Consider the following 22,856-nt stretch of genomic DNA (forward strand, 5'->3'; position numbering starts at 1 on the left):
AATATTATAGTTCTGATTTCTATTTTGAAAAGTAAATAATTGTCTTTCAAGCTTTTAATAGTAAAATACATCATAAATAATAAAAGACCCTGGTTGTAGTAGAATATTTAACATATGGCATTTCCTTGAATTTGCTTTAGAAATGTAGTTATTAATTAAGGTAATGATTTTCTGGAACATTACCATCATCAATTTGATGCCTAAAGTGTTTTCATGTTTCTTTGTTCTGCAACTTTTCTTCCAAGGTCCTTTTTTGTCATCTTTCATTTTGTTTTGAAAAAACAAACTTTTAAAAATGTTACTTAATATGTATACTACTATTAATAATTAACTAATTTAAGGTAATGTTTTATACTATTTTTGTGTGTGTGGAAAACAACATAATTAATTTTTATAATACTATCATCTGCCTGCCATCTTTGTAGCAACAGGTAATTCAGTCTCAGCTGGTCAGTTATTATGTGGAGGTTTGTTTTCTACTGATTCACTTTCAAACTGGTGTGCTGCTGTGGCCCTCGCCCATGCCTTGCAAGAAAACGCCACCCAGAAAGAACAGTTGCTCCGGGTTCAACTTGCCACCAGTATCGGCAACCCTCCAGTTTCTTTACTGCAGCAGTGCACCAACATCCTCTCACAGGTGAAGTAGCCAGTGAAACTTCTCTGAGGGGGGAAAAGCTTGGGTTATAAGGTTGATGTCAGTGATACAATGATTTAAGTGTGTCTTCAGTAGATGCAGAAGTAAAAGGAAAGAAGCGAGGACTTACCTGTATATTAGCTCATTGTAACCAAAAACAGTTTTGTGAAGAGACAGCAATAAATATTCTTACAAGAATGATTTTGCCAGATAGTTAATAAGGTTGGTATCATGATGGACACATATGTCCTCGACAGAAAGGGGTTTTTGTTTTTGTTTTTGTTTTCTTTTTAAATCACCCAGTGTTCTTGCGTGTCATTTTCTCTCTGCTCACTAGCTTAATTCAGGTCAGTTTATGAGAGGGAATGGAAGAATAAAGTGGTTCATACCTGTGTACCTCCCTCTTTCTCTTCCCAGAGCAATTCTTCTTCCTTTCAGAAAACAAAGATAGAATACCAGTCCATCGCTTATATGGTTAAACAGTACTGCCCTGATATTACTGAGTTCTCAAATCCTCAAAATCCCGAGGCATGTAATTTACCTAGTAAGATGGAGAAAAACATAACTGAAAATGTTTGCATTCCTTTAGACTCCTAATGAGAACAACAAAGCTTCATTAAAGTATGGATGCTACAGCATTTAGGAATGTCACCTGTTATTAGATGATTTGCTCCCACGTGCCAACTTGCTGTTGAGCAATTCAAGTTCATGCTTTAGCAGAACTATAAAGGCGTAGACATTCAGTCACCCAGGGAGAGTAAAACTGCGGATAAGTCTAAAATTGCTCTATCCACTGGAATTATCTTATTCCTTTCCTTTGATAATGTGCCGTGTCCTCCTGAATTTTTAATTTTACGTCATTCATTGAAGTGTTTTACTGTGAGCTTTGAAAGAAACATGAGCAGTGTCCTTAGAAAGGTATAAATGAAAGCTTAAAAAATTAGTGAAAAGGGAGTTAAAAACTCCCGTTGTTTAAAATTGATTTACTTCAATTGAAAGTTTATTTTATCTTTGAATTATCATTTATCTCTTAGTGATGTTTAAAAACTACATCCAGAATATTCTTATTTATTTAATACTTGATACTGTTGTGTCTGTTAAATAATTTTTCTTAAGCCAAATAGTAATTAACTCTGCAACCATCATCACTACAGACTTTGCTCTAATATTGTCATTACAATTAATGCATAATGAAAAATCCTCAAGATAGTGGTGTCTTCCTACTCTAAGGCATCACAGTACTATAAAATTATCCTTTCTCTAAAATACATACACATTGGTATATAATACAAGATTAGAACTGTCCCAAATTATTGGCTTGGGTTTGTAGAGAGACTGTATTGGAGGGATTTTTTCTAAATTTAAATTTTTCTAAAATAGTAATATTTATGAATAATTTTTAATGTATAATTTGCAGGGTGATAAGATCGACAGACGGGTATGTATCACTTGTGTAAACTTAGGCATTTTCCTCTTATAGCAAGGCTTTTCTTTGTCTTGGGTGTGCTGATTGGTTTTTTTAACTGCTTGTTTGAAGTTATATTCTACTCACACTTTTATATGCCAGCAAGTGTATCTCTGTCATAAGTGGCTGTACAGTTTTTCTCCATGGGATATTGTAGTGGTGTTTCTAAGAACTGTGGGAATGACAGTCTGAAGCTATACTTGTGCTTCCTCGGGGATGCTTGCACTTTCAGGAATTCCTTGGTTTTGGCCTTTTGGTGTTTTTTTGCTTTTTCATCCAAGCTTGCTTCTTTAATTTCCCCCTGAAACTATTTCAAAGGTAGCAAAATCTAGGGTTAAGAATTTTACCTTTAGGTAATCAGTTATATTAAAGAATGTGATGGTTTTTATATTAATTAGGTTATTTAAAATGTACAATAGTAAGTATAATTTTATAACTTGAAAGATTTTAAATTAAATATTACAGGTTATTCTGGATATAACCCATATGCTACAACTACCATTGGGGGTTATTTGTTGATGTGTGCGTGGGGAGATTGTGATTTGTATTTGTTTTTTATTTGTTTTGTTTTGTGGAGTGTTTGGCAAAAAAAAGGAGTGTATCTTAATGTCCGTATTTGGGCACATGTTCAGTTGTGGTGTGAGTAGTGATAACTGAGGTCCTGTTAAGAATCGTGTCCTTGTGTATGAGCATGATTTAGCTGGCACATGTTAATATCTCACACACAGGCATATTTGGCAGTGTTAGCCTGCAGAGTTTTTAATATTTTGAAGTATTTTATAAGTATACATGTCAATCATTTAAAAGGGAATTTTGGGGAGGTATAATTTACACATAGTAAAATGCACAGAACTTAAGTGTTCAATCTGATGATTTTTGGTGGTTTAATATATCTCTGTAACAACCACCCAAAACAAGATGGAAGACATATTCATAATCCCAGAAAGTTCCATCATGCCCCTTTCCTATTCTGTATCCCCAGAGGCCACCACTAGAAAGTGAATCTGATCATAATACTCTAGAACTTCATTTTAATACTTTAAACACTAGAACTTTAAAGTGTTACCATCTCATATTTTTTATAAACAGTGGAAAAATACCTAAACTTGAAATCCATAAAATAGGAATAAGGGATTTTTATTTAGAAAATGTAATATGGGAAACATAATAGTTTATGTTAAAGATAAGATGATTCAGCTTCAATTATTTTGTTTGTGGTTCTCTTCCATCCTATAAAATATGTGATTTCTAGTAACTAAACCCTCAGGATGCTCTGCAGTTATAATTTCAATGTCCATTTGTTTTTCTAAATCTCCTCAACAGTTCATGCACCCTGGAGGGGTTGGGAAGAGACATGTCCTTTTTCTTGACTTAAGACTATAAACATACAAATATGTGAACATAAACAAAATGGATAGTTTTAGTCAGAAAGTGGGGTGTGAATTTTGTTTGGCTGTTGTACGTATTTATCTTGTAAAGAATCCATCAAGTCAGAGAGCAATGTTTTGATAGCCTTTTAATATCCAATTTCTGATCATTTCAATTTTTAGAGGGAAAGAGCAGCTTCAACAGTATTTTTGCTGGACTGATCTTATTTTTAACATTTTATGGTACATGGGAGAAGTACTATAGCATTTTTGTGCTCACTGTAGTTATTTTTCTTTTCATTTTTGAAATTTTAGAAAAATAGAAATTGGAAAGAGAATAATGTTACTCATTCTACTACCCAAAGATAAATGCTGGTAAAATTTCAGTCTTTTATTTTTTTCCTGTACTGCGTATCTACATAGCAATGCTCATACGTTATTCCATTTTATATTCTGCATTTTTTCTCATAAGTATTTTCCATGTTATTAAATATTAAATCAACATTACTTTATACGATTGTAAAATATTTCACCAATAGATAAACCACAGATTAGTTAACCATCTCCTTATTTTTGAACATGTAATTATCTCCCATTTTTCTCTATTATAAATAGTGGTTTGTTGAACAGAATAATATATGTGCACAAAAGAGCATTATTACATAGTCCTCACTTTGCATGTTTCCAATATGCATGGATTTCTGTTAATGCAGCTTGAAAGCAAGAACCACCTGTATTTCACTGAGGTAATAAGGAAGTTATCCCAGCAATTATTTTTGTCTTTTCCCAGTTCAAACTTTATTCTACCATCTATTTTGGGGGGCATTAGTTCTGCTTTTAATATGCTCGTAGGTAGAGAGTCTTAGAATTTCAGAGCTATAAAGGATGATAATAGTTTCTAACATTTACAGAGCACTTACTGTGTACCATGCACTGTTCTAAGTTCTTCACGTGTATTAACCCATTTAATCCACTGTATAGCTCTATGAGATAAGTATTAACTATTACTCCTGTTTAAGGATGTGGAAGAAAAGTTAAGTAAGGTTTCATGGCTCTTGAGTTTTTGAAGCAAGATGCAAAATCCTGGTATCCTCTTAACGTCTATGTTTGAGATAATTTAATCCAACTACCTCTGTTTACCAAATTAGGAAATTGGGGACCACATAGCATGTTGAACTTGTACAAGGTAGGACAGTAGAAGATTTGGTTCTTCTAATTCCCAACCAAATGTTCTTTTTACTGATACCATACTGCCACTCTTAGAATTAAAGCTTTAGCTCTTTAAAAATATGTGTACATCCTTTTGAAATGACTTAACACATGGTTTAGAAATCAAAATGATATAAAAAGATATACATTAAAAAGTATTGGCTGCAGCCCTGCCCTAGTTGCCCGCCTCCTATTATTCATTTCTTCTATAGTCTTCAAGTGTTTTTTATGCGTATCCACTATTCTGCACCTGGGTGTTTTTTCACTTCTACTCACTAAGTGAAAGAAGATTGCCCTGTACTACTACATTATCTCTTTCCCTACAGCTTCACCGACAGCGTGTTGTCAGACTTATATTTTTGTCCATATGATAAAAGGTGAAAAATGTTATCTCTTTGAGTTTTAATGTGCATTTCTCTTACTAAAAAGTTAAGTTGCTTTCCATATGTTTATACACCACTTGAAGTTTTTCTGTGAACTCTCCTATATTTCATGTCATCTGCCCATTTTTCTATTGAGTTGTTAATCAGTTCTTGTTTTTATAGGAACTTGTTTTATATTAAGGACTTTAACCCTTGTCTGTGTGATAAGTTACAAATATGTTTTTCCTGATATGTCATTTGTCTTTTGACCTTGGTGTTTTGTTTTGCTTTTTGTTGTTGGTTTTTTTTTTTAATCAGACTTTTCTTTTATTGCTTCTGCATTTTAAGTCATACTTAGAAAGGTCTTTCCCGTTTCAATGTTTCAAGGAATTTGCCTGTATTTTCATCTCAAACTTTCTGGTTTCATGTTTTTGCATTTAAATCTTTGTTCCATTTTTCTCAATGAACTGTATGAGATATGCATGCCCTGATCTTTTCTAGATTCCTATCTAGTTATGCCAACATAAGTCCATCTGCAAGCCACTGATGCTTATGTGTTGATTATATTTATGAGTTAGTATCACCTCATTGCTCTTTTTCATATGTTTTCCTTTCCTTGGTTATTTTTGCATGTTTATTTTTCTGTGTGAACTTGAGAACCGGGTTGTTTAGTTCCAGAAAAAAAATCTGTTGGTATTTTTTTATTTGGATCACATTAATTTTATAGATAAATGTAGAATTAATATCCATGGTCTTGAGTTAGATTTCTAAGAACATGGTGCCTTTCTACTGATTTATGTCTACTTTTGTGCTCTTTAAGAGTGTTTAAAATTTCCTCATTTAGATTTTATACAGTTTTGATTAGTCTCATTCTTGTGTACTTTATCTTCTTTTGTTGCTGTAGTAAATGGGGTGTTTCATTCTATCTTCTAACTGGTTCTAACTAGTTATGTTCGACTTTTATCCTTCAGTAAGACCCCAAACGGCATACTTCTAGAAGATTCAAATTTGAATCTAATTCCGTATTTGTTTGCTCAGACATCAGCCAGTGATTTGATAAGATGCCCATGTATATACAATGTAGGTATATTTGGTACCTGCAAATGGTATTCCAAGTAATAACAGTTTTTTTTTATATATAACCAGGGAAAAATCAATGAAACATTTGCATTTATGACTTGAGCAATTAGTTGTAAGTTCTCTACGGCACATAATCAATTGAAAATAACTTGATATTCTTTAACTTTTCAGTTTATTTGGGTAAATGAAGATATTGTAGGCTCAGTAATGACACAGAGGCAGGGAAAAAGTAAAAATAATGCATCATGTAAACTAAATTTATGCTAATTATTGCTTACTTGGTAAATCATTTGGAGAGGTCCAATTTGAATGGATTTAATTAAATATTAGATATACTTGAAAATAGACTATAGGAAGACCAAGATAGTTACATCAACATTCATGAAATTAGAACAGTGTGGGTGATACAAATATTTTAAAACACAGTAAGGGTTACATTAAATCCACTTCTGTCTAGATCTTTGAATAATTATGTTTTGATAATATCTGAAATTACTACCAAAGTGATACATTACCATGCTAATTTCCATTATTTTGTTTCAAACAAGTTTTGTTTTTCTTAATCAAAAATATAGGTTATATAATATAATATGGGCAGTGGCAATATTATCAGCTAAGACCATATCCCAAATAGGATATATAAATGTGTTGTATTAAAATTTAGGAAACTGTAATTTCAATGTTGTTTAACTATAATTGGCAGTAGTATAGTTAGTGATTTGGGGCACTTAGCTAAGTTAAATAAATCTTTTTTTCCTTCATTATGTTTGTGATTTCTCCTTATCTACCATTTGTCACTGAGTTTGTAACATGGTCTGTTTATTTTTGTATTAGAGAATATATTCTGTAATGGAATTTGACTAAATAATTCAGGAGATTATTTCTTTGTATTTGTCTCGATGTTTTTTTGAAGAAGATAGACTCTGTCCTTTTATCAGGAACTTGTTTTTTTAAAATTTTGATTGAATTGTAAAGTGGTTTAGGATTGATACATTTTTTAAAGCATCCACATCATACATTTCCTTCTTAGCTGACTAGGTTTTTCCACTAATAATATTTTAGATAACTTGATGTATGCTTATGAACATGAATCAATTCTAATTTCTGCTCTCTGTTCATTTTATGAAGTGCAGCCCATAGAGGACACAAAAATGCATTCTCTTGTTCAGTTTTTTAAATCTGGATCCCTGACATGTCTTTTATGAAAGGTTAAATATCGTTTTATGCAAACGGGGAGGAATCTTAGGGCAACTTTAAGTTTGAAAAAAAATAAAATGAGATTTCTGTCACCTTATCTGTTGCAGGGAAGCAAAATACAGACAAGAATTGGATTACTGATGTTGCTTTGTACCTGGCTAAGCAACTGTCCCATTGCAGTAACACATTTTCTTCACAATTCAGCCAATGTTCCTTTTGTATCCTTTGTATTGTAGTAAGATACATGTAAGTATTTATTATTTTTTTATTTCTTCCTCTCAATTAGAGATAGCTCTATGCAGCAAATATTTGAATTCTCTTTATTTGTGTTTGAACTTTTTAAACTGCTATGGTGGTACCACAGCACAGTCCATCCTATCCTAGCTGGTACTTAACATGGCTGGCTGAAATTTAAAATTAAAAAAATAATAATAAAATAAAAATAAATTGTTAAGGTGGTAAAGGTGCTTGCTTAAGCTAGCTGTGTGCGTGTGTGTGGTTACGTACTATTTTTTGTGTTATGCTGGCTTGGACTATATATGGAATTTCTTCCAGAAACTTTTACATAAAATATATGTCAGATTCCAATTATAAAATAATGTACTCTAGATATAATGAACCATTAGTCTCCTTAACAAAAATTTCAGCTTACAGGACAAATTGCAGAAAACCTTGGAGAAGAAGAGCAGTTGGTCCAAGGCTTATGTGCCCTTCTGTTGGGCATTTCGATTTATTTCAATGATAACTCACTTGAGAACTACGTGAAGTAAGTAAAGGGAAAATATTAGGGTAAAAATGACTTGCTAATGTCATCAAGATATCATGATAAATTTTTTTCTGCCAAAGTATAATGCAGACCAAGCTTTCATGTTTTGTTTAAACATCTCAATATACTTGTCTCTGTAGAGAGAAACTAAAACAACTAATAGAGAAGAGGATTGGCAAAGAGAATTTCATAGAGAAACTAGGATTTATTAGCAAACATGAGTTGTATTCCAGAGCATCTCAGAAGCCCCAGCCCAACTTTCCCAGCCCAGAATACATGATATTTGATCATGAGTTTACGAAGCTGGTAAAAGAACTTGAAGGTAAGACAAGAACATTTATCTTGGTATTCATTAGAAAGTACCTATGAGTATATTGCATATGAATATTCTGGACACCTGCAGATTATATGCTAAGTCTAAAGTCAGGTTGTTTCCTAGCTCTTGGTCTGTAGCCCATTGACGGGCTTTTGGCATTCGATAAGATTGGAAGGATTATTTCTTATCTCATGCAAGTTAGGCCATATGTTTTTCCTGCTTAAGTCTTAATAAAATAGTATTTTAAGTGTTTAAAATACATTTTAAATAAGCTTTCTTTTATAGGTGTAATAACTAAGGCTATTTATAAGTCCAGTGAAGAAGATAAAAAAGAAGAAGAGGTGAAAAAAACACTAGAGCAGCATGACAGTATTGTGACTCACTACAAAAATGTGATTCGAGAGCAAGTATGTACTGATAAATTGTATACACTCTCTTGATACGTTTCTACTGTAGGGAAGACTTTTTCCTGGCATTTCAAATGCAAGAGGATACAGAAAGTAAAACTCACTATTTATTTTCCTAAATAATGAGCATCTGAGTATTCAACCAACTGAGAGCTTAATATGTTTTAAGCATTATACAGGATATTGTGGATAAAGACATGAATCAGACGTGTCCCTGTATCACAGTCTCATGGGGAGACAAACCTATAAATGGATTGTTGTGATACATGTATGGCTATTATAACATTTTAAGTCTAGCGATAATCAAAGCTTTATGGCAGCACTTGAGAGGCACCTAATTTAGCGAAGGAGGAGCAGGGCCTTGGAGAAAACAGAGAGGCCGAGTCCTAGAAGGATGACTAGGAGTAAGCGAGGCAAAAGGAGAGAGGAGAGAGGCAGGCGGTGTTACTGGCATGTACTCAGAACACTTGGTGGCTACATAAAGGACAAATTTGCGAGTCGAGGCTAGAGAGAAAGAGCCCAAGAAGGAGGTGGTTGTGGTGGGTGGCCTAGGGGAGGAAACTGGGAGCTGATGGTGACGATAATGAGGATGGCTGCTAGCTTTTGTTTACTGTGTTCTGGGTGCTCACTAAGCACATTGTAAACACTGTCTCATTTAACTTTCACAACATCTCTACAACAGTTAATATCTTCAGTCTAAACTAAATGAGGACTCTGAGACTTAGAAAATTTAAACTTATCCAGGGTCACTCACTGACTGGTGGAACGGAATTCACATACTCCTGTGTGTCACTGGGACTCTAAAGCTCATGCTATGTGGTGTAAAGGCACAGACCTGAGAAATGTGGAAACCAAAGAAGTTGCAAGTGGCAGGACTGGTAATGATTGGATGCAGGTGTGAGGGAACAGAAAGGGTCAAATATGATGCTTAGATCTCTGTCTTGCACAGCTGAATAGATGATATTGAGTTAGAACGAGAGGGAGCTGATTTATTAGAGTGAGTAATGATGATTCAGTTGAAACTACATTTTCAAAACCATCAATTGACATTTTCTTTGCAGGATACCAGGGAATCTCCACACTTGCATTGTTTTAAGCACCTTAAATCTACCATTACATTCCTTCAAAATGTGTCCTGGTTTTTTTCTCTCATTTAAGTTCTTACCATGGTATATATGTTGATTGGAATCTTAGACAGTGCTGCACTATTATCTGGAAAATGAGATTGTTGATGTTAAAATTCCAGTGTCATAAAAACAGTACCTTGGTGGCAGCCCATGTGGGGCAGGTTGCACCCCCTTCCTGGCACAACCCCCAACCCCTGCTGCTTGTGCACAGCATGAGGCAGGTGTGGCAAGTCAGAGTTTGGGTCAGGCCCTCTAAATGAGAACTGCTTATGTGTTCTTTTCTTCCCCACAATCTGTTTGTTGAGATTGAAATTCTAAGCAAGAATAAACATATAATGCCGTATTTCGCATTCAGTCTGAGTTTATGAGTTTATAAGCAAATCAGTAAATTAGGCTCATCATTGAATGATCAAATTGGAATTAAACTGCCCATGGATATTAGGATTTTCCATCTATATCTTAGCACAAATACAGAGTCATTTCCAGATGGTAAGTGTATTATCTTTAGAGCAATGGAAAATAAATATTTGGAGTGAGATGTTGCAGCCTACACATGGGGCTGATGAGTATGGATGATCTGGAAGAAGAAAAGAGTAATTTGACACAATTACTAAAATGACTCTTCTTTAGAAATTTTAATTTTAGTTGTAAAGATTTTGTAGGTTATTTGATGGACACTTGTCTTATTACGGAGACCACTTCTCGGACAGTGTAGATGCCTGACCACTGCACTGTACACCTGAAGCTGAATAATAATGAATGTCAACTATAATTTAATATACATGTAGTCACAGGATGTGGAGTACAGCATAAGGACTAGAGTCAGTGGAACTGTAACAGCTATGTACAATGTCAGAGGGGTAGCAGATTGGGGGCGGGGGGTTGTCACTTTGTGAGGGGTATAAATGTCTAACTATTACATTGTTTTGTACACCTAAAACTAATAATAAAAAAAGAAAAAAATGTTAATTTAAAATTTTCTCACCATTTAAAATGCTATTTGACAATTAGGCAACAAGCACCAAGAGCTATAAGATGTTTATATAAACTTTGAGAATCCATCCTAAGGAAATTCTCCATAATTCAAGAAAACAATTATATGGACCAAGATATTTATTGTAATGATGTATCTTGGTCCATATAATTTAGTAAAATGGAAAGCAACCTAATGTTGCTTTGGAATATATATATTGCATCTACTGATTGGATATTGAGCATTAAAAATTATGATTGTGAAAACTATGTGACAATATGGGGAAATTATGATTGAACATTAAGTAAAATGTCCAAAATGATATATGGACGATTATGACAAGTTTATAAAACTTGAATTAGAAAAAATTAGAATATATACAGAAATAGATCAAATTCCAACTAGGTGTATTAGTGTGGTGAGAGTTGGAAACTCTTTTTTCAGTCTTCTAAATGTTTTGGTACATGATTCTCTTTTATTGTTAAAAGTAATATAGATGTATGTGTATACACACATATACTAAATTTCTTACATGGTTTGGTGGACCATAAAAAGGAGTTTTTCAAATTGATCCTCCCCACCCCCAATAACTGCATGAGATTGCAGGATGTGCCATAGGACATATGAATGGGGTTTTACTTGAACCCCTACAGTTCTCCTGCATGTTAATTGGCCTTGGTGTATATACTAATGTATTACTGCTTAATTATTGAATGATTTTTGGAAGTGTTGAGTACTTTAAGATCCTAGCCCAAAATAATCTCTAATTTTTAATTTGTTCATCTTCTTAATGCTAATTTGTATGAATTTAAAACACTTGAATTATGTTTTGATTCACAGGATCTGCAACTTGATGACTTAAAGCAGCAGATTTCTACATTAAAATGTCAAAACGAACAGCTCCAGACAGCAGTCACACAGCAAGCATCTCAGATTCAGCAACACAAGGATCAGTATAATCTCCTTAAAGTACAGCTGGGTAAGTGTAGCTAACCCTCACTGTGAAGTGTTCCCAAGAGCTGGATGAAGTCAGATTATTCTTACAAACTAGTCTTTCTCTAACCTTAAATTAATCATTGTGACAAATGCGTAAATCAGAGTTTGAAGTCCAACCTCCTTGCTACCTGTTTGATTGTCTGATTCATTGGTTCTCACAGCCTTGGCTGCACAGTAGAATCTCCTGAGATTTTTTTTTTTTTTTTTTTTTTTTTTTAAATTGGGTCCAGGCATCAGCAATTACAAGCTCCTCTCCAGATGATCCTAATGTGTAGCCAGTTGAGAATGACTGGTCTAACCTTTCTATTTCCACATCTGCAAGATTGAGCTGATAATAACATCTGTGTCATCTGAGAATTAAATGAAATAATATGTATATATATATAGAAGTCTAGTTCAGGGCCTGGCAGGTGTTAAGAGCTCACATTCTTGTAAATAGTATCATTCTGTAGTGCTTATGATTGGAATGCCAGCTACTTAGAAGCATAGTTTATTTATATCAAGGTGACTAAAATTTTCAGGAAAAAAAATATTTGTTCCTTTTATGATAATAATTTGTCAGTTATTTTACTCCATATAGAAAGGTATTCGTTTGTGAAGACTTTTTTAAGGGATTTTATTTTCTCCTATATGAATTGACAGAATTGGAATTGAAACTACTGTAATTGTTCACCTTAGATCACCAAACCATGCAATGTAGTCTTAATAAGATTATGCTGCTTTTCCTCCCAGAGACCCTGAAAGTATCATCAATTCACTATTTTTATCACTACACTAATTTGCAAAGATGAAATATACTTACAAAAGTGCTGTCAAAATAAATTAAGGATATTATGTATTTACATTTGAATCTTCCGATTCAAAAAATGAAACAGTTAAGTTTTATGCTGGCTTCTCAAATGTTACGTCTGTCTAATAGGAAAAGACAATCAGCATCAAGGCTCCTACAGTGATGGGGCTCAAATGAACGGCATTCAACCAGAAGAAATTGGTAGGTTGCGAGAAGAGATAGAAGAATTAAAAAGTAATCGGGAACTTTTACAAAGCCAACTGGCTGAAAAGGACTTTTTGATTGAAAATTTGGTAAGTGAATGTTAAAAAATTACAAGTAAGAAATCAAGAGTAATTCTCATAATCCTGCTTGTTTATTTTTCTGGATCCCTTAAGCCAAAGCATCATATTAACATTTTAGAATATGAGCTGTGTCAGACTGTCAAAAGCTTCAGTGCTTCCTAGCTAATTGAATTTAAGCAACTTAGTTATCAGCCTCTTTGAACTTGTTTCCTGATCTATAAAATGGTAGTTGTAATATCTGTTTCATTGTTGTGAGACTTAAATGAGATACTCTGTATAAAGCTCTTTTAATACATGTCAGTCACTCAATAAATACCTGCTTTTATGCTCTTTCTCCATATGATGTCAGATCACTGCTTAAATTTAATAAATTATTTGGTACGAGTATAATTTTATTAGCTATGGATAACTTGTAGACAGTATGTGCTATCTTGAAATTTTATCAAAATTTAAATGTTGGTATGAAATTTTTTAGTAAACATCTACAAGACAAAGCTTATATATGTTCTGTGTTGTTTTGTTTTTTGTTTTTTTTTTCCCTGTCTCTTTAGACTGAGTTTATTTCATAGTTTATTTCTATACTATTTGTAGAAATCATCCCAAACATCCCCTGGCACAAATGAAACAACAGCTTCAGCTAGAGATTCTGAACAAATTGCAGAATTAAAACAGGTAATTTTCCAGCTTGATTCAATTTCTATTTTGTCTTGTTTTAATTATAATGGAATCACCACCCTGCAGTTCCATTAATCTCGAACTACTTTGTCAGGTGTAAGCAAATTTGATAGTGATGACAGCCATTTGAAAATCCAAAAGCTGTTTTTTAATCATACAGTAGTGGTATTTTGCTTTTTATTGTGTTTATTTTTTAATGGTATTCTTTTAACAGATCTCAGCATCTCACCCAGATTATTTGTATATCATCAGTGAACTAATAATTAGGAAAAATATAAATATATGTATAAGTGGCAAATATGAAGATATAAACTCTTACATTTAATTTTCATATACTTACTGACCATGATAACTGCTTGGTTAAATGTACTGGATGTTTAAACCTTTCTATCCAGAAGAATGTTGGTTTTCAGAATTGGAAAGAAAAAAAGCAGGAGGTAAACTTGAGTATATCTCAATTAGACAACTAGCTAAAAAGCAAAATAAACTTTTCCTACATGGTTAATTTATAATATTTATAAAAAATTCCTATTATACTAGATAGTACAGATTTCTTTATCCAGTCAGAATTGAATGTGTTTTTTTAAATCACAGTTGACATACAATATTATGTTAGTTTCAGGTCTACAACATTGTGATTAGACATTTATATACCTTAGGAAGTGATGCCTCTGATAAGTCTAGTACCCACCTGACACCATACATCGTTATTACGATATTATTGACTATATTATATTCCCTTTACTGTACTTTAAATCCCTATGACTGTTCTATAAGTGGCAAATTATACTTCTTAACCCTTTACCTTTTTCACTCAGACCACCCACCCCCAACCCTCCTCCCATCTGGCAATGATCAATTTGTTCTCTGTATCTGTGAGTTTGTTTCTGTTGTTTGTTTGTTTATTTTGTTTTTTAGATTCCACATATAAGTGAAATCATGCAGTATTTCACTTAAATTAATACTCTCTAGATCCATCCATGTTGTTGCAGATAGTGGGGTTAATTCTTTTTTATTACTGAGTAATATTCCCGTGTGTGTGTGTGTGTGTGTGTGTGTGTGTGTGTATCACATCTTCTCATCATCTTTATCCACTCATCTATCAGTGAACACTTTTCTATATCTTGGCTATTGTAGATAACACTGCAGTGAACATAGGGGTGTATATATCTTTTCAAATTGGTGTTTTGGATTTCTTCAGATAAATACGCAGAAGTGGAATTCCTGGGTCATAAGGTAGTTCTATTTTTAAATTTTTGAGGAACCTCCAAACTGTTTTCCATAGTGGCTGCACCAATTTGCAATCCCAGCAACAGTGTGTAAGGGTTCCCTTTTCTCCAGATCCTCTCCAACACTTGTTTGTTGATTTATTGATGATAGCCATTCTGACAGGTGTGAGGTGATATCTCATTGTGGGGTTTTTTTGCATTTCTCTGGTAATTAGTGACATTGAGCATCTTTTCATATGTCTATTGGCTGTCTGTATGTCCTCTTTGGAGAAGTGTCTATTGCGGTCCTCTGCCAATTTTTTAATTGGAGTGTTTGTTTTTTTCACATTAAGTTGTATGAGTTTATATATTTTGGATGTTAACCCCTCATCAGATGTATCATTGGCAAGTATCTTCTCCCATTTAGTAGGTCGTCTTTCTGTTTTATTGATGGTTCCCAGTACTGTGCAAAAATTTTAGTTTGATGTAGTCCCATTTTTTATTTTTTTGTTTGTTTCCCTTGCCTAAGGAGACGTAGCCAAAAAAATATTACTAAGAGCAATGTCAAAGAGTTTACTGCCTGTGTTTTCTTCTAGGAGTTTCATGGTTTGGGGTCTTACATTTAAGTCTTTAATCCATTTTGAGTTTATTGTTATGTATGGTATAAGGAAATGATCCAGTTTCATTCTTTTGCATGTATCAGTCCAGTTTTCCCAACACCATTTATTAAAGAGACTGTCTGTACCCTAGTGTATATTGTTGCTTCCTTTGTCATAATTGACCATATAAGCATGGGTTTATTTTTGGGATCTCTGTTCTGTTTCATTAATCCATGTTTCTGTGTTTATGTTTATGCCAGTACCATGCTGTTTTGATTACTGTAGCCTTGTAGTATAGTTTGATACCAGGTAGCTTGATACCTCCAACTTTCTAAAGATTGCTTTGGCTACTCGGGGTCTTGTGCAGTTCCATGTAAATTTTAGGATTATTTGTTCTGTTTCAAAAATTCAATGTATTTGTTCAAGAAAAGAGCCAGAAAAGGAGAAAGAAACCACTTATATGTAGAATTAAATAATTCTAGTAATTGGAAGGAAAATCCTAGAAAAGTATCAAATTGTTCATTAATATATTATCCCGAAGCAGGTCAGTTTTTTCCCTTTTTAAATTTTTTTCTTTCCTCTTTTCTTTATTTCTTCCTTCCTTTTTTTTTTTTTTTTTTTATAAAAAGAATGTATGTTTCTTTAAATGAGAGTAATACTAAAAGAAGTGAACAGCCTAACTAACCTAGGACTGACCTCCTTTCCCCCCACTAGCCAACAGGTCCTAGCTCACTGAGATGAGATAGGAATGAACACAGGGATACTTGTTTTGATAATTTCTACGAACCCCGAGGAGATTCTACAATCAAACATTGTTGTTTTTCTTTAATCATTTGTCACTAAGGATTTACTAGTCTCTAATATCTGTCCACAATGTTTTGTTTTTGTGAAGAAGATTAATATGTGTTTTGGTTTTACATCTCCCTACATCAGACCAGAACTGTATTAAAATTAAATAGAATTAAGTTATTAATATATAACTTTAGTTTGTAAATCCTAAGTAAAAATTTTTACTCTTTGTGTTTCCCAATGAAACTTGCATTAGATATTTTTATAGAAGAGAATTGCCTTTCATTTTTTACTTTCTACAATTTATTTTATTGATTTTAGATTGTTAAAAATAATATTTAAATGATAGTTTTGTTTTTATAGTATATAGTCAAATAGTGTATAAAAAGAAAACCAAAATGGTCCATAATCTCAATATCTACATAACTCATTTCAATAACAGCAAAAACAAAACAAAGAGGGATGGCCGGTTAGCTCAGTTGGTTGGAATGTGGTGCAGGTAGCACCAAGGTTGCTGGCTCGATCCCCACATGGGCCACTGTGAGCTGTGCCCTCCTTTAAAAAAAAAAAGGCAATCAAAGAAAAGCCACATGTGTATGTACATGATAGAAAGTTTTAAGAGAACAAAAGAGCTTTTTACATGACAGCATCCCATCCCTTACCCAGTGTGTCCACACTTTGCCAAATGTTGGAAAGATCACTCCTAGTTGAGAACCTCTATAATTGCTTTTCTTTTCCTGTACTATTTTTGGGGAAAGAGGGCAAGAAGGTTGGAAATTTCAGCATTAATAATATATAAACTTTCCATTAATTTCCCTGTTTTTACCCTGCTTTCATCTGTTTGGTGGCCCCTAATCTCAAAATGTCCTATTTTGCCCTTTCCAAATAATAAATCTCTGTCTCCGGCCAGGCTAAGAGGAACAGTTGCATGATGCGTGAGATTGGGACAGGATCCCTGGTGTTTCTAACCAGACTTTTGACCAGCTCTGCTGTTTTCCACCCCATTTCTACCCACACTTCCAGAGATATCTGGCAGTACCAGTTCCCAAGCCTTTTGGTAGTTGGTGATGCATTGCAAGTCAGGTAGCAGCTTGGCTTTCTCAAAGGTCAACTTAGGTTTCAGCTTTCTCAAGTGTGCTGAGTTACCACCTTCATACTTTTTTTGAAATTCCCCAATTTTATTGTTCTTTTCTCTTCTCTTACTCGCTTTGTCCTGTGGGTTTCTCCCTTCCTTCCTCTTTCCCTTCCTCCCTTCTTTATAATGTCTTACATGGAATCTCAGAAGGATGCAGAGGTGAACATGTTTAATGAACGTGTTTAATTCTTCATCTTGAACCTGAAGTTCAAGAATAGTTCTTGAGGATTAGATTTTAAAATTTGAAAGTTGTGATTTTAGAGAGAAGGGCCAAGAAAAGAAATACTTTTTTTATTTCTTCTGTAAATAAACATTTTCTTGATTAAATTAATGCCTTTTAATGTTACAGCTCAACTATTTTTGTCTCTTAGGAAATGGCAACATTGAAGTCTCAGTTAATCTCACAATCTGTTGAGATCACCAAACTACAGACAGAAAAGCAGGAGCTGTTACAGAAAACAGAAGCATTTGTAAGTTAATTTTTCTTTTTCTTTTGAAAAGTAGTAAACCTCGGTTGAGATATTGTTTCTCAGCCACTATGGAAAAGAAGCAAGTTTTTCAGCTAGCACCTTCCCTTTAGGTTACTCACTAGCCAGAATTCTAGTCACATAGGTTCATTTTGGTGATATTTTGTATTTCATCCCATCTCTGTACCCTTCAGTCCAAGTTGGCAGGTTTGCTGTTGGTATAAAATTCTCAAAAACCTTGTTGGCAACCCAAACAATTCACGGCCCCAAGCCTCCTGGGTCCTCCCTTGATAACCACTTCTCTGTTCCAGCTTCTGCTCACATGGTTGACTGGGTTCATGAGTAACGTAACAACCTCTTTACAAATGATTGTCTAGCCATACCCTAGATGTTTCACTAGCACACGTCTTGTCATTTATTGCACTCGGGATAGGCTGAGAATTTTCTAAACTTCAAGTTCTGATTCCCCATTGCTTAACAATACCTTCTTCAATTTATCTCCTATTATAGTTTTACTATAAGCAGCAAGGAGAAACCAGGAATATCCTCAGCTAAATATCCAAGTTCATCACCTACAAGTTCACTTTCCACAAAGCACTAGAACACAATTCAGCCCAGTTCTTTGCCACTTTTCTAACAAGAATCACCTCTCCTCCACTTTGCAATAATGTGTTCCTCATTTCCATCTGAGACCTCACCTGTCTCATTTTTTTTCTACCAATATTCTGTTCATGACAAATACACGTTTTCACTCAAATCATGGAAATTTTCTCTACAGCCCTCCTCATGCTGAGCTCTGGGATTGCCTTCATCACCCATATCTCTAGCAACAGTCTGCAAGGCAACTTAGGCTTCGTCTGACACGCACCTCACAACTCTTCTAGCCTCTGCTAATTCCGAAGCCCTTTCCACATTTTTAAGTATTTGTTATATAAGCACCTTCCCAGTATTTTGTGGGAAAAAAGGTGGGGCAAAACTGAAAAACTGATTTAAGAATACTTCCTGTAGTACCTAAAGAAATACTTGCATTTCACCAATTAATGGCATTCAGCTCAATTTCCCTACCTGTCTCTCTGAGATATGATAGCGTCAACTTAACTTACAGGAGGAAAAGGCTTTTAAAAATATTCTCTGCTTATTAAATGCTACGTTATAGCTACCTTAGAGCTGTCTCATTGATTGCCCTCCGGGTCTGACCTTGATCCAGCTTACCCCGGCAGTCTTCAGCCTCTGATGAGATTGGATGCCACACCACTCCTGACTCAGCCTCCTACTTTACTGCAGGGGCAGCTCATCTTTCTAGGGAGTGCACTTTATTACATGTAAATATATAAGGGAATTATGTTTTCTGTTACTGGAAGTAAAATTTCAAAATAGCAAGAAAATTAAATCACCTTTGGGATTTCATATTGATCATAACTTTAAAGCAACTTTTTCCCCCCCAATTTCTACCTTCAGGCAAAATCAGTTCCTGTACCAGGAGAGAGTGAAACTGCAAAAACTACTGATGTAGAAGGAAGACTGGCGGCATTATTACAAGAGACTATAGAATTAAAGGTTGATCTTGGTGAAACGTTTATTTATTGCATATTAAATGAAATGAATTCCAGGAAATTTGATTTTATTTCATTTAATTTCTCAAATCCTTAGATTTGTGAAGAAAGCTAATGGGGTATAACATTATTTCACAAAACGTCCATCTCTAGGTTGATGACTCAGGATGGCACAAATGAAAATGTTTAATGCCTTTTCAAATAATGGTATTAAATTTGTAAAATAAGAATGTATATGAATGTACTTTGTAAGTAAAAGTCATTGAAAGTAGTTTCTCGTCACTCTCTAATCACAATAAGAAGCAAGGAATACAGATTTGGCTAAGACACAAGCCACATGTAGGCATTCCATAGGGCTAAGGAACACAGACACATTAAGTCCTGCCAGCCTGTTGTGTGACAGAGAAGTCAGAATGAATAGCATGAAGAAAGGAATAGGGGAGTAGTTATTAAAAATAAAAGGCATGAAGGAAAAAATGGAAAAGGGAAGATAATGTGTGAGGGTTCCTTATGGATTGTGGTCAAATTATTTTTAAGCCATGGGTTTTATTTGAAGCTATTTTTCTTTCCCATTTAATTGTATGTATAAAGTTGGGATAAAATTAATTTTGAACTTGAGTTCTAATTCTGATGCTAACCAGACTTCTGCTATAAAATGTTTTGTGTGTTTATTTTTTCCTCTGATTATCTGAAATGATATTATCTCTTAGGATTTTTTTTTTTCCCCTTGGCTGTAGGCTTTTATTTTTTTATTTTTTTATTTTTTTTTATTAGTTTCAGGTGCACCAAAGTAATACTTAGCCGTTTATCTTTTATATCCCTCACACTGTGTGAACCCCCCTCCCCCAATCCACTATCCCTCTGACATCGTACAGAGCCATTACATTTCCACTGTCTCTATTCCTAAAGCTGTACTCGCTTCTTGTAAGTACATACTTAGGATTTTTTTGAGGGGTAACTAATTAAAACTTTCTTTGGATGTTGAACTCTGTTTTTCACAATAACCATGTCTGATGTGTAGCCTAACATACATTCTCATGTTGCTAGATGAGAGTGTGTATTTTGAACCTCCTATCCCCCCTTCCCTTACCCCCAAACTCTTCAGCTTGGACAAGTACAGTGATTTATCATAGAAAGAACCTATTTGTTAAAAACCCTAGGAGAGTGATTATTACCCTGTTTCCCCGAAAATAAGACCTAGCTGGACAATCAGCTCTAAGGCGTCCTTTGGAGCAAAAATTAATATAGGAGCTGGTCTGATATTATATTTATATTATATTATATAAGACCCGGTCTTATAGTAAAATAAAACTGGGTCTTATATTAATTTTTGCTCCAAAAGACACATTAGAGCTCATTGTCCGGCTAGGTCTTATTTTCAGGGAAACACGGTAATTTTAGATTAATGATTTTCACCTTTTTTTTCCAGAATGAAATTAAAGCTCTGTCTGAGGAGAGAACTGCTATTAAAGAGCAGCTGGACTCATCCAACAGTACCATCGCCACTTTGCAAAATGAGAGAAACAAGCTCGAGGGGGACATTACAGATTCTAAGAAAGAGCAGGACGATCTCTTGGTTCTGTTGGCTGATCAGGATCAGAAAATGCTTTCCTTAAAGAATAAACTCAAGGAACTTGGTCATCCAGTAAGATTGAAATCTTTCCAAAAATGATATACGTTATTTTCCATTCTAATGTATTTTTAAAACTTGTGGTGTAGCATGGAAATGCCATGCCTGCACGTCTGCACCTGTAATACGTAGACGTGTAGGTACATGGACGTGGTATTATTTATGCTGCCTTCACAATGTTCACTAAATCGACTTAAGATACAGATTAGGCGCAGTTTCCAGCATTTTTGTTAGCTGTTCTCTTTGGGGCTTTGAGCCTAGAGAATGAATTGATTTGATTGCTTCTGTCATAACAAGACTCAGCATCTAAATGTGCCATTCTGTTTTGCCATGTTTGGTTCAGGTTTGTGTGTAGAGAGGTATAGCCATCTGTCAGCAAGTTGTGTCTCATCTCATATTAAAAATGACAGGGAGCCTTGAGCATTGAGTCAAGGAAAGCAGAGGGCTTGTAATCTACTATGATTACTAGAATAAAGAATTTATCAATAGTATATATCACTGTGTAGTGAATGTGAAGTGAACAGATCTTGGTCATGTTAAACGTGTATGTTTCCTTTAGGTCGAAGAAGAGGATGAACTTGAATCCGGAGACCAAGATGATGAGGATGATGAAGATGAAGATGATGGCAAGGACCAAGATCATATCTAGCTTTAAAATCTCCAGGCAAGATGGAGATCACATTGTAACTTTGAACATAGAGTTTTAAGACAGTGCTTTGGTTTACCTCCACAGAAAATAAAATTTAGAAACCAAGTGAAAAACATTCACTAATAAGACTATTGTATTTTTTAAATGATGCCACCCATGTTGAAAACCCCCGAAACTCTAACTCTATGCAGAACACATATCTTTTTTGAAATTCATCTGAACTGTCCCAAAATATAATTTACAAAGTGTCAGATACCAAAAATATACCATTTTAAGGCATGTGGTGGCAGTGCTATTTGCCTTAGCTCATTGGTTTGTTTACGTAAGTTCTGTATTTGTCCATTATTTTCACTTTTCAGAGTTTGTGACTTTAAGTACTAACACATTTGATTTAATGTGTATCGGAATCATTGTTTCTGAATTCAGTATCAGAGTTCTTAGCTAGTGATTTCCTTTTAAAGATATGAAGTTTCTTAAAGGCAAGACGGCATGCCGGTGGTGGGGGATGATATAACGTCCTAAGATGAGTCCATAGGACAGTTTAGAATGGGAGCCTTGACACCGGTATGGCTGTGTCCTGTGCCTCCGTGAAGAAACAGAGGATACTGACAGTGATTGGGAGAGCCTTTCTGAGAAACTTTTGCAACAGTGTATTAGCATGTGGTTGGTTTTGGTTTCATTTTAAACTAAACATTAAAACAAATTACAAATTAACAGCTCATGCAACGCAGATTTAGTGTTGTTTATCATGAAACATATTATGTTCCTAGTTTGAAAAAGACCCAAACTATGATTTATATAATTTATTGGCATTTTTGCTGAATAGGTTTAAGTCAGATAATAGATTTTTAAAAAGCAAATGAAGCAATGTGTCAAAAATTAATGTTTTCATAATAAAAATAGATATGTTCACTTAATCCCTGGTCATGGTTCCTTTTTTTTTTCAGATTTTGAGACAAGTATTTTATTCCTAATAAAAGGTGACGTAAGTGGAAGTGGTGAGAAGAGTTCTCTTACTGAAAGTACATTGCTATAACTGAATGTTAAAAGCAGTCTTCTTCAGAACTAATATTAGGATTTCATAAATTGGAGGGGGCTAATTGGAGCAGAAGCAGAAGAGGTTGGAGAAGGGTTTAGGTGTTTTTAAATTGAGCATTGGAATTTTTAGAATGATTTCC

General features: G+C 34.3%; 1 protein-coding gene across 2 annotated transcripts in view; it reads left to right on the top strand.

Annotated features, from left to right (window-relative positions):
- Positions 1–22,595, top strand: part of USO1 (USO1 vesicle transport factor) — a 72,825-nt gene extending 50,230 nt beyond the window's left edge. The window contains exons 13-25 of one of the 2 annotated variants that reach the window (XM_019720566.3): positions 426–637; positions 2,052–2,072; positions 7,422–7,532; positions 7,962–8,080; positions 8,221–8,402; positions 8,682–8,803; positions 11,744–11,882; positions 12,819–12,982; positions 13,565–13,645; positions 17,751–17,849; positions 19,305–19,403; positions 20,829–21,044; positions 21,589–22,595. In XM_019720566.3, coding sequence (XP_019576125.1) covers positions 426–637; positions 2,052–2,072; positions 7,422–7,532; positions 7,962–8,080; positions 8,221–8,402; positions 8,682–8,803; positions 11,744–11,882; positions 12,819–12,982; positions 13,565–13,645; positions 17,751–17,849; positions 19,305–19,403; positions 20,829–21,044; positions 21,589–21,678 — 1,655 coding nt within the window. In that variant the 3' untranslated portion in view covers positions 21,679–22,595. The remainder of the gene's footprint in view (positions 1–425; positions 638–2,051; positions 2,073–7,421; positions 7,533–7,961; positions 8,081–8,220; positions 8,403–8,681; positions 8,804–11,743; positions 11,883–12,818; positions 12,983–13,564; positions 13,646–17,750; positions 17,850–19,304; positions 19,404–20,828; positions 21,045–21,588) is intronic. The other variant, XM_019720581.3, reaches the window with a different exon arrangement.
- Positions 22,596–22,856: the final 261 nt, after the last annotated feature.

Source organism: Rhinolophus sinicus, chromosome 1, assembly GCF_057876585.1.
Source record: "Rhinolophus sinicus isolate RSI-liver-muscle chromosome 1, RSI-T2T, whole genome shotgun sequence".
NCBI classification, from domain to species: Eukaryota; Metazoa; Chordata; class Mammalia; order Chiroptera; family Rhinolophidae; genus Rhinolophus; species Rhinolophus sinicus.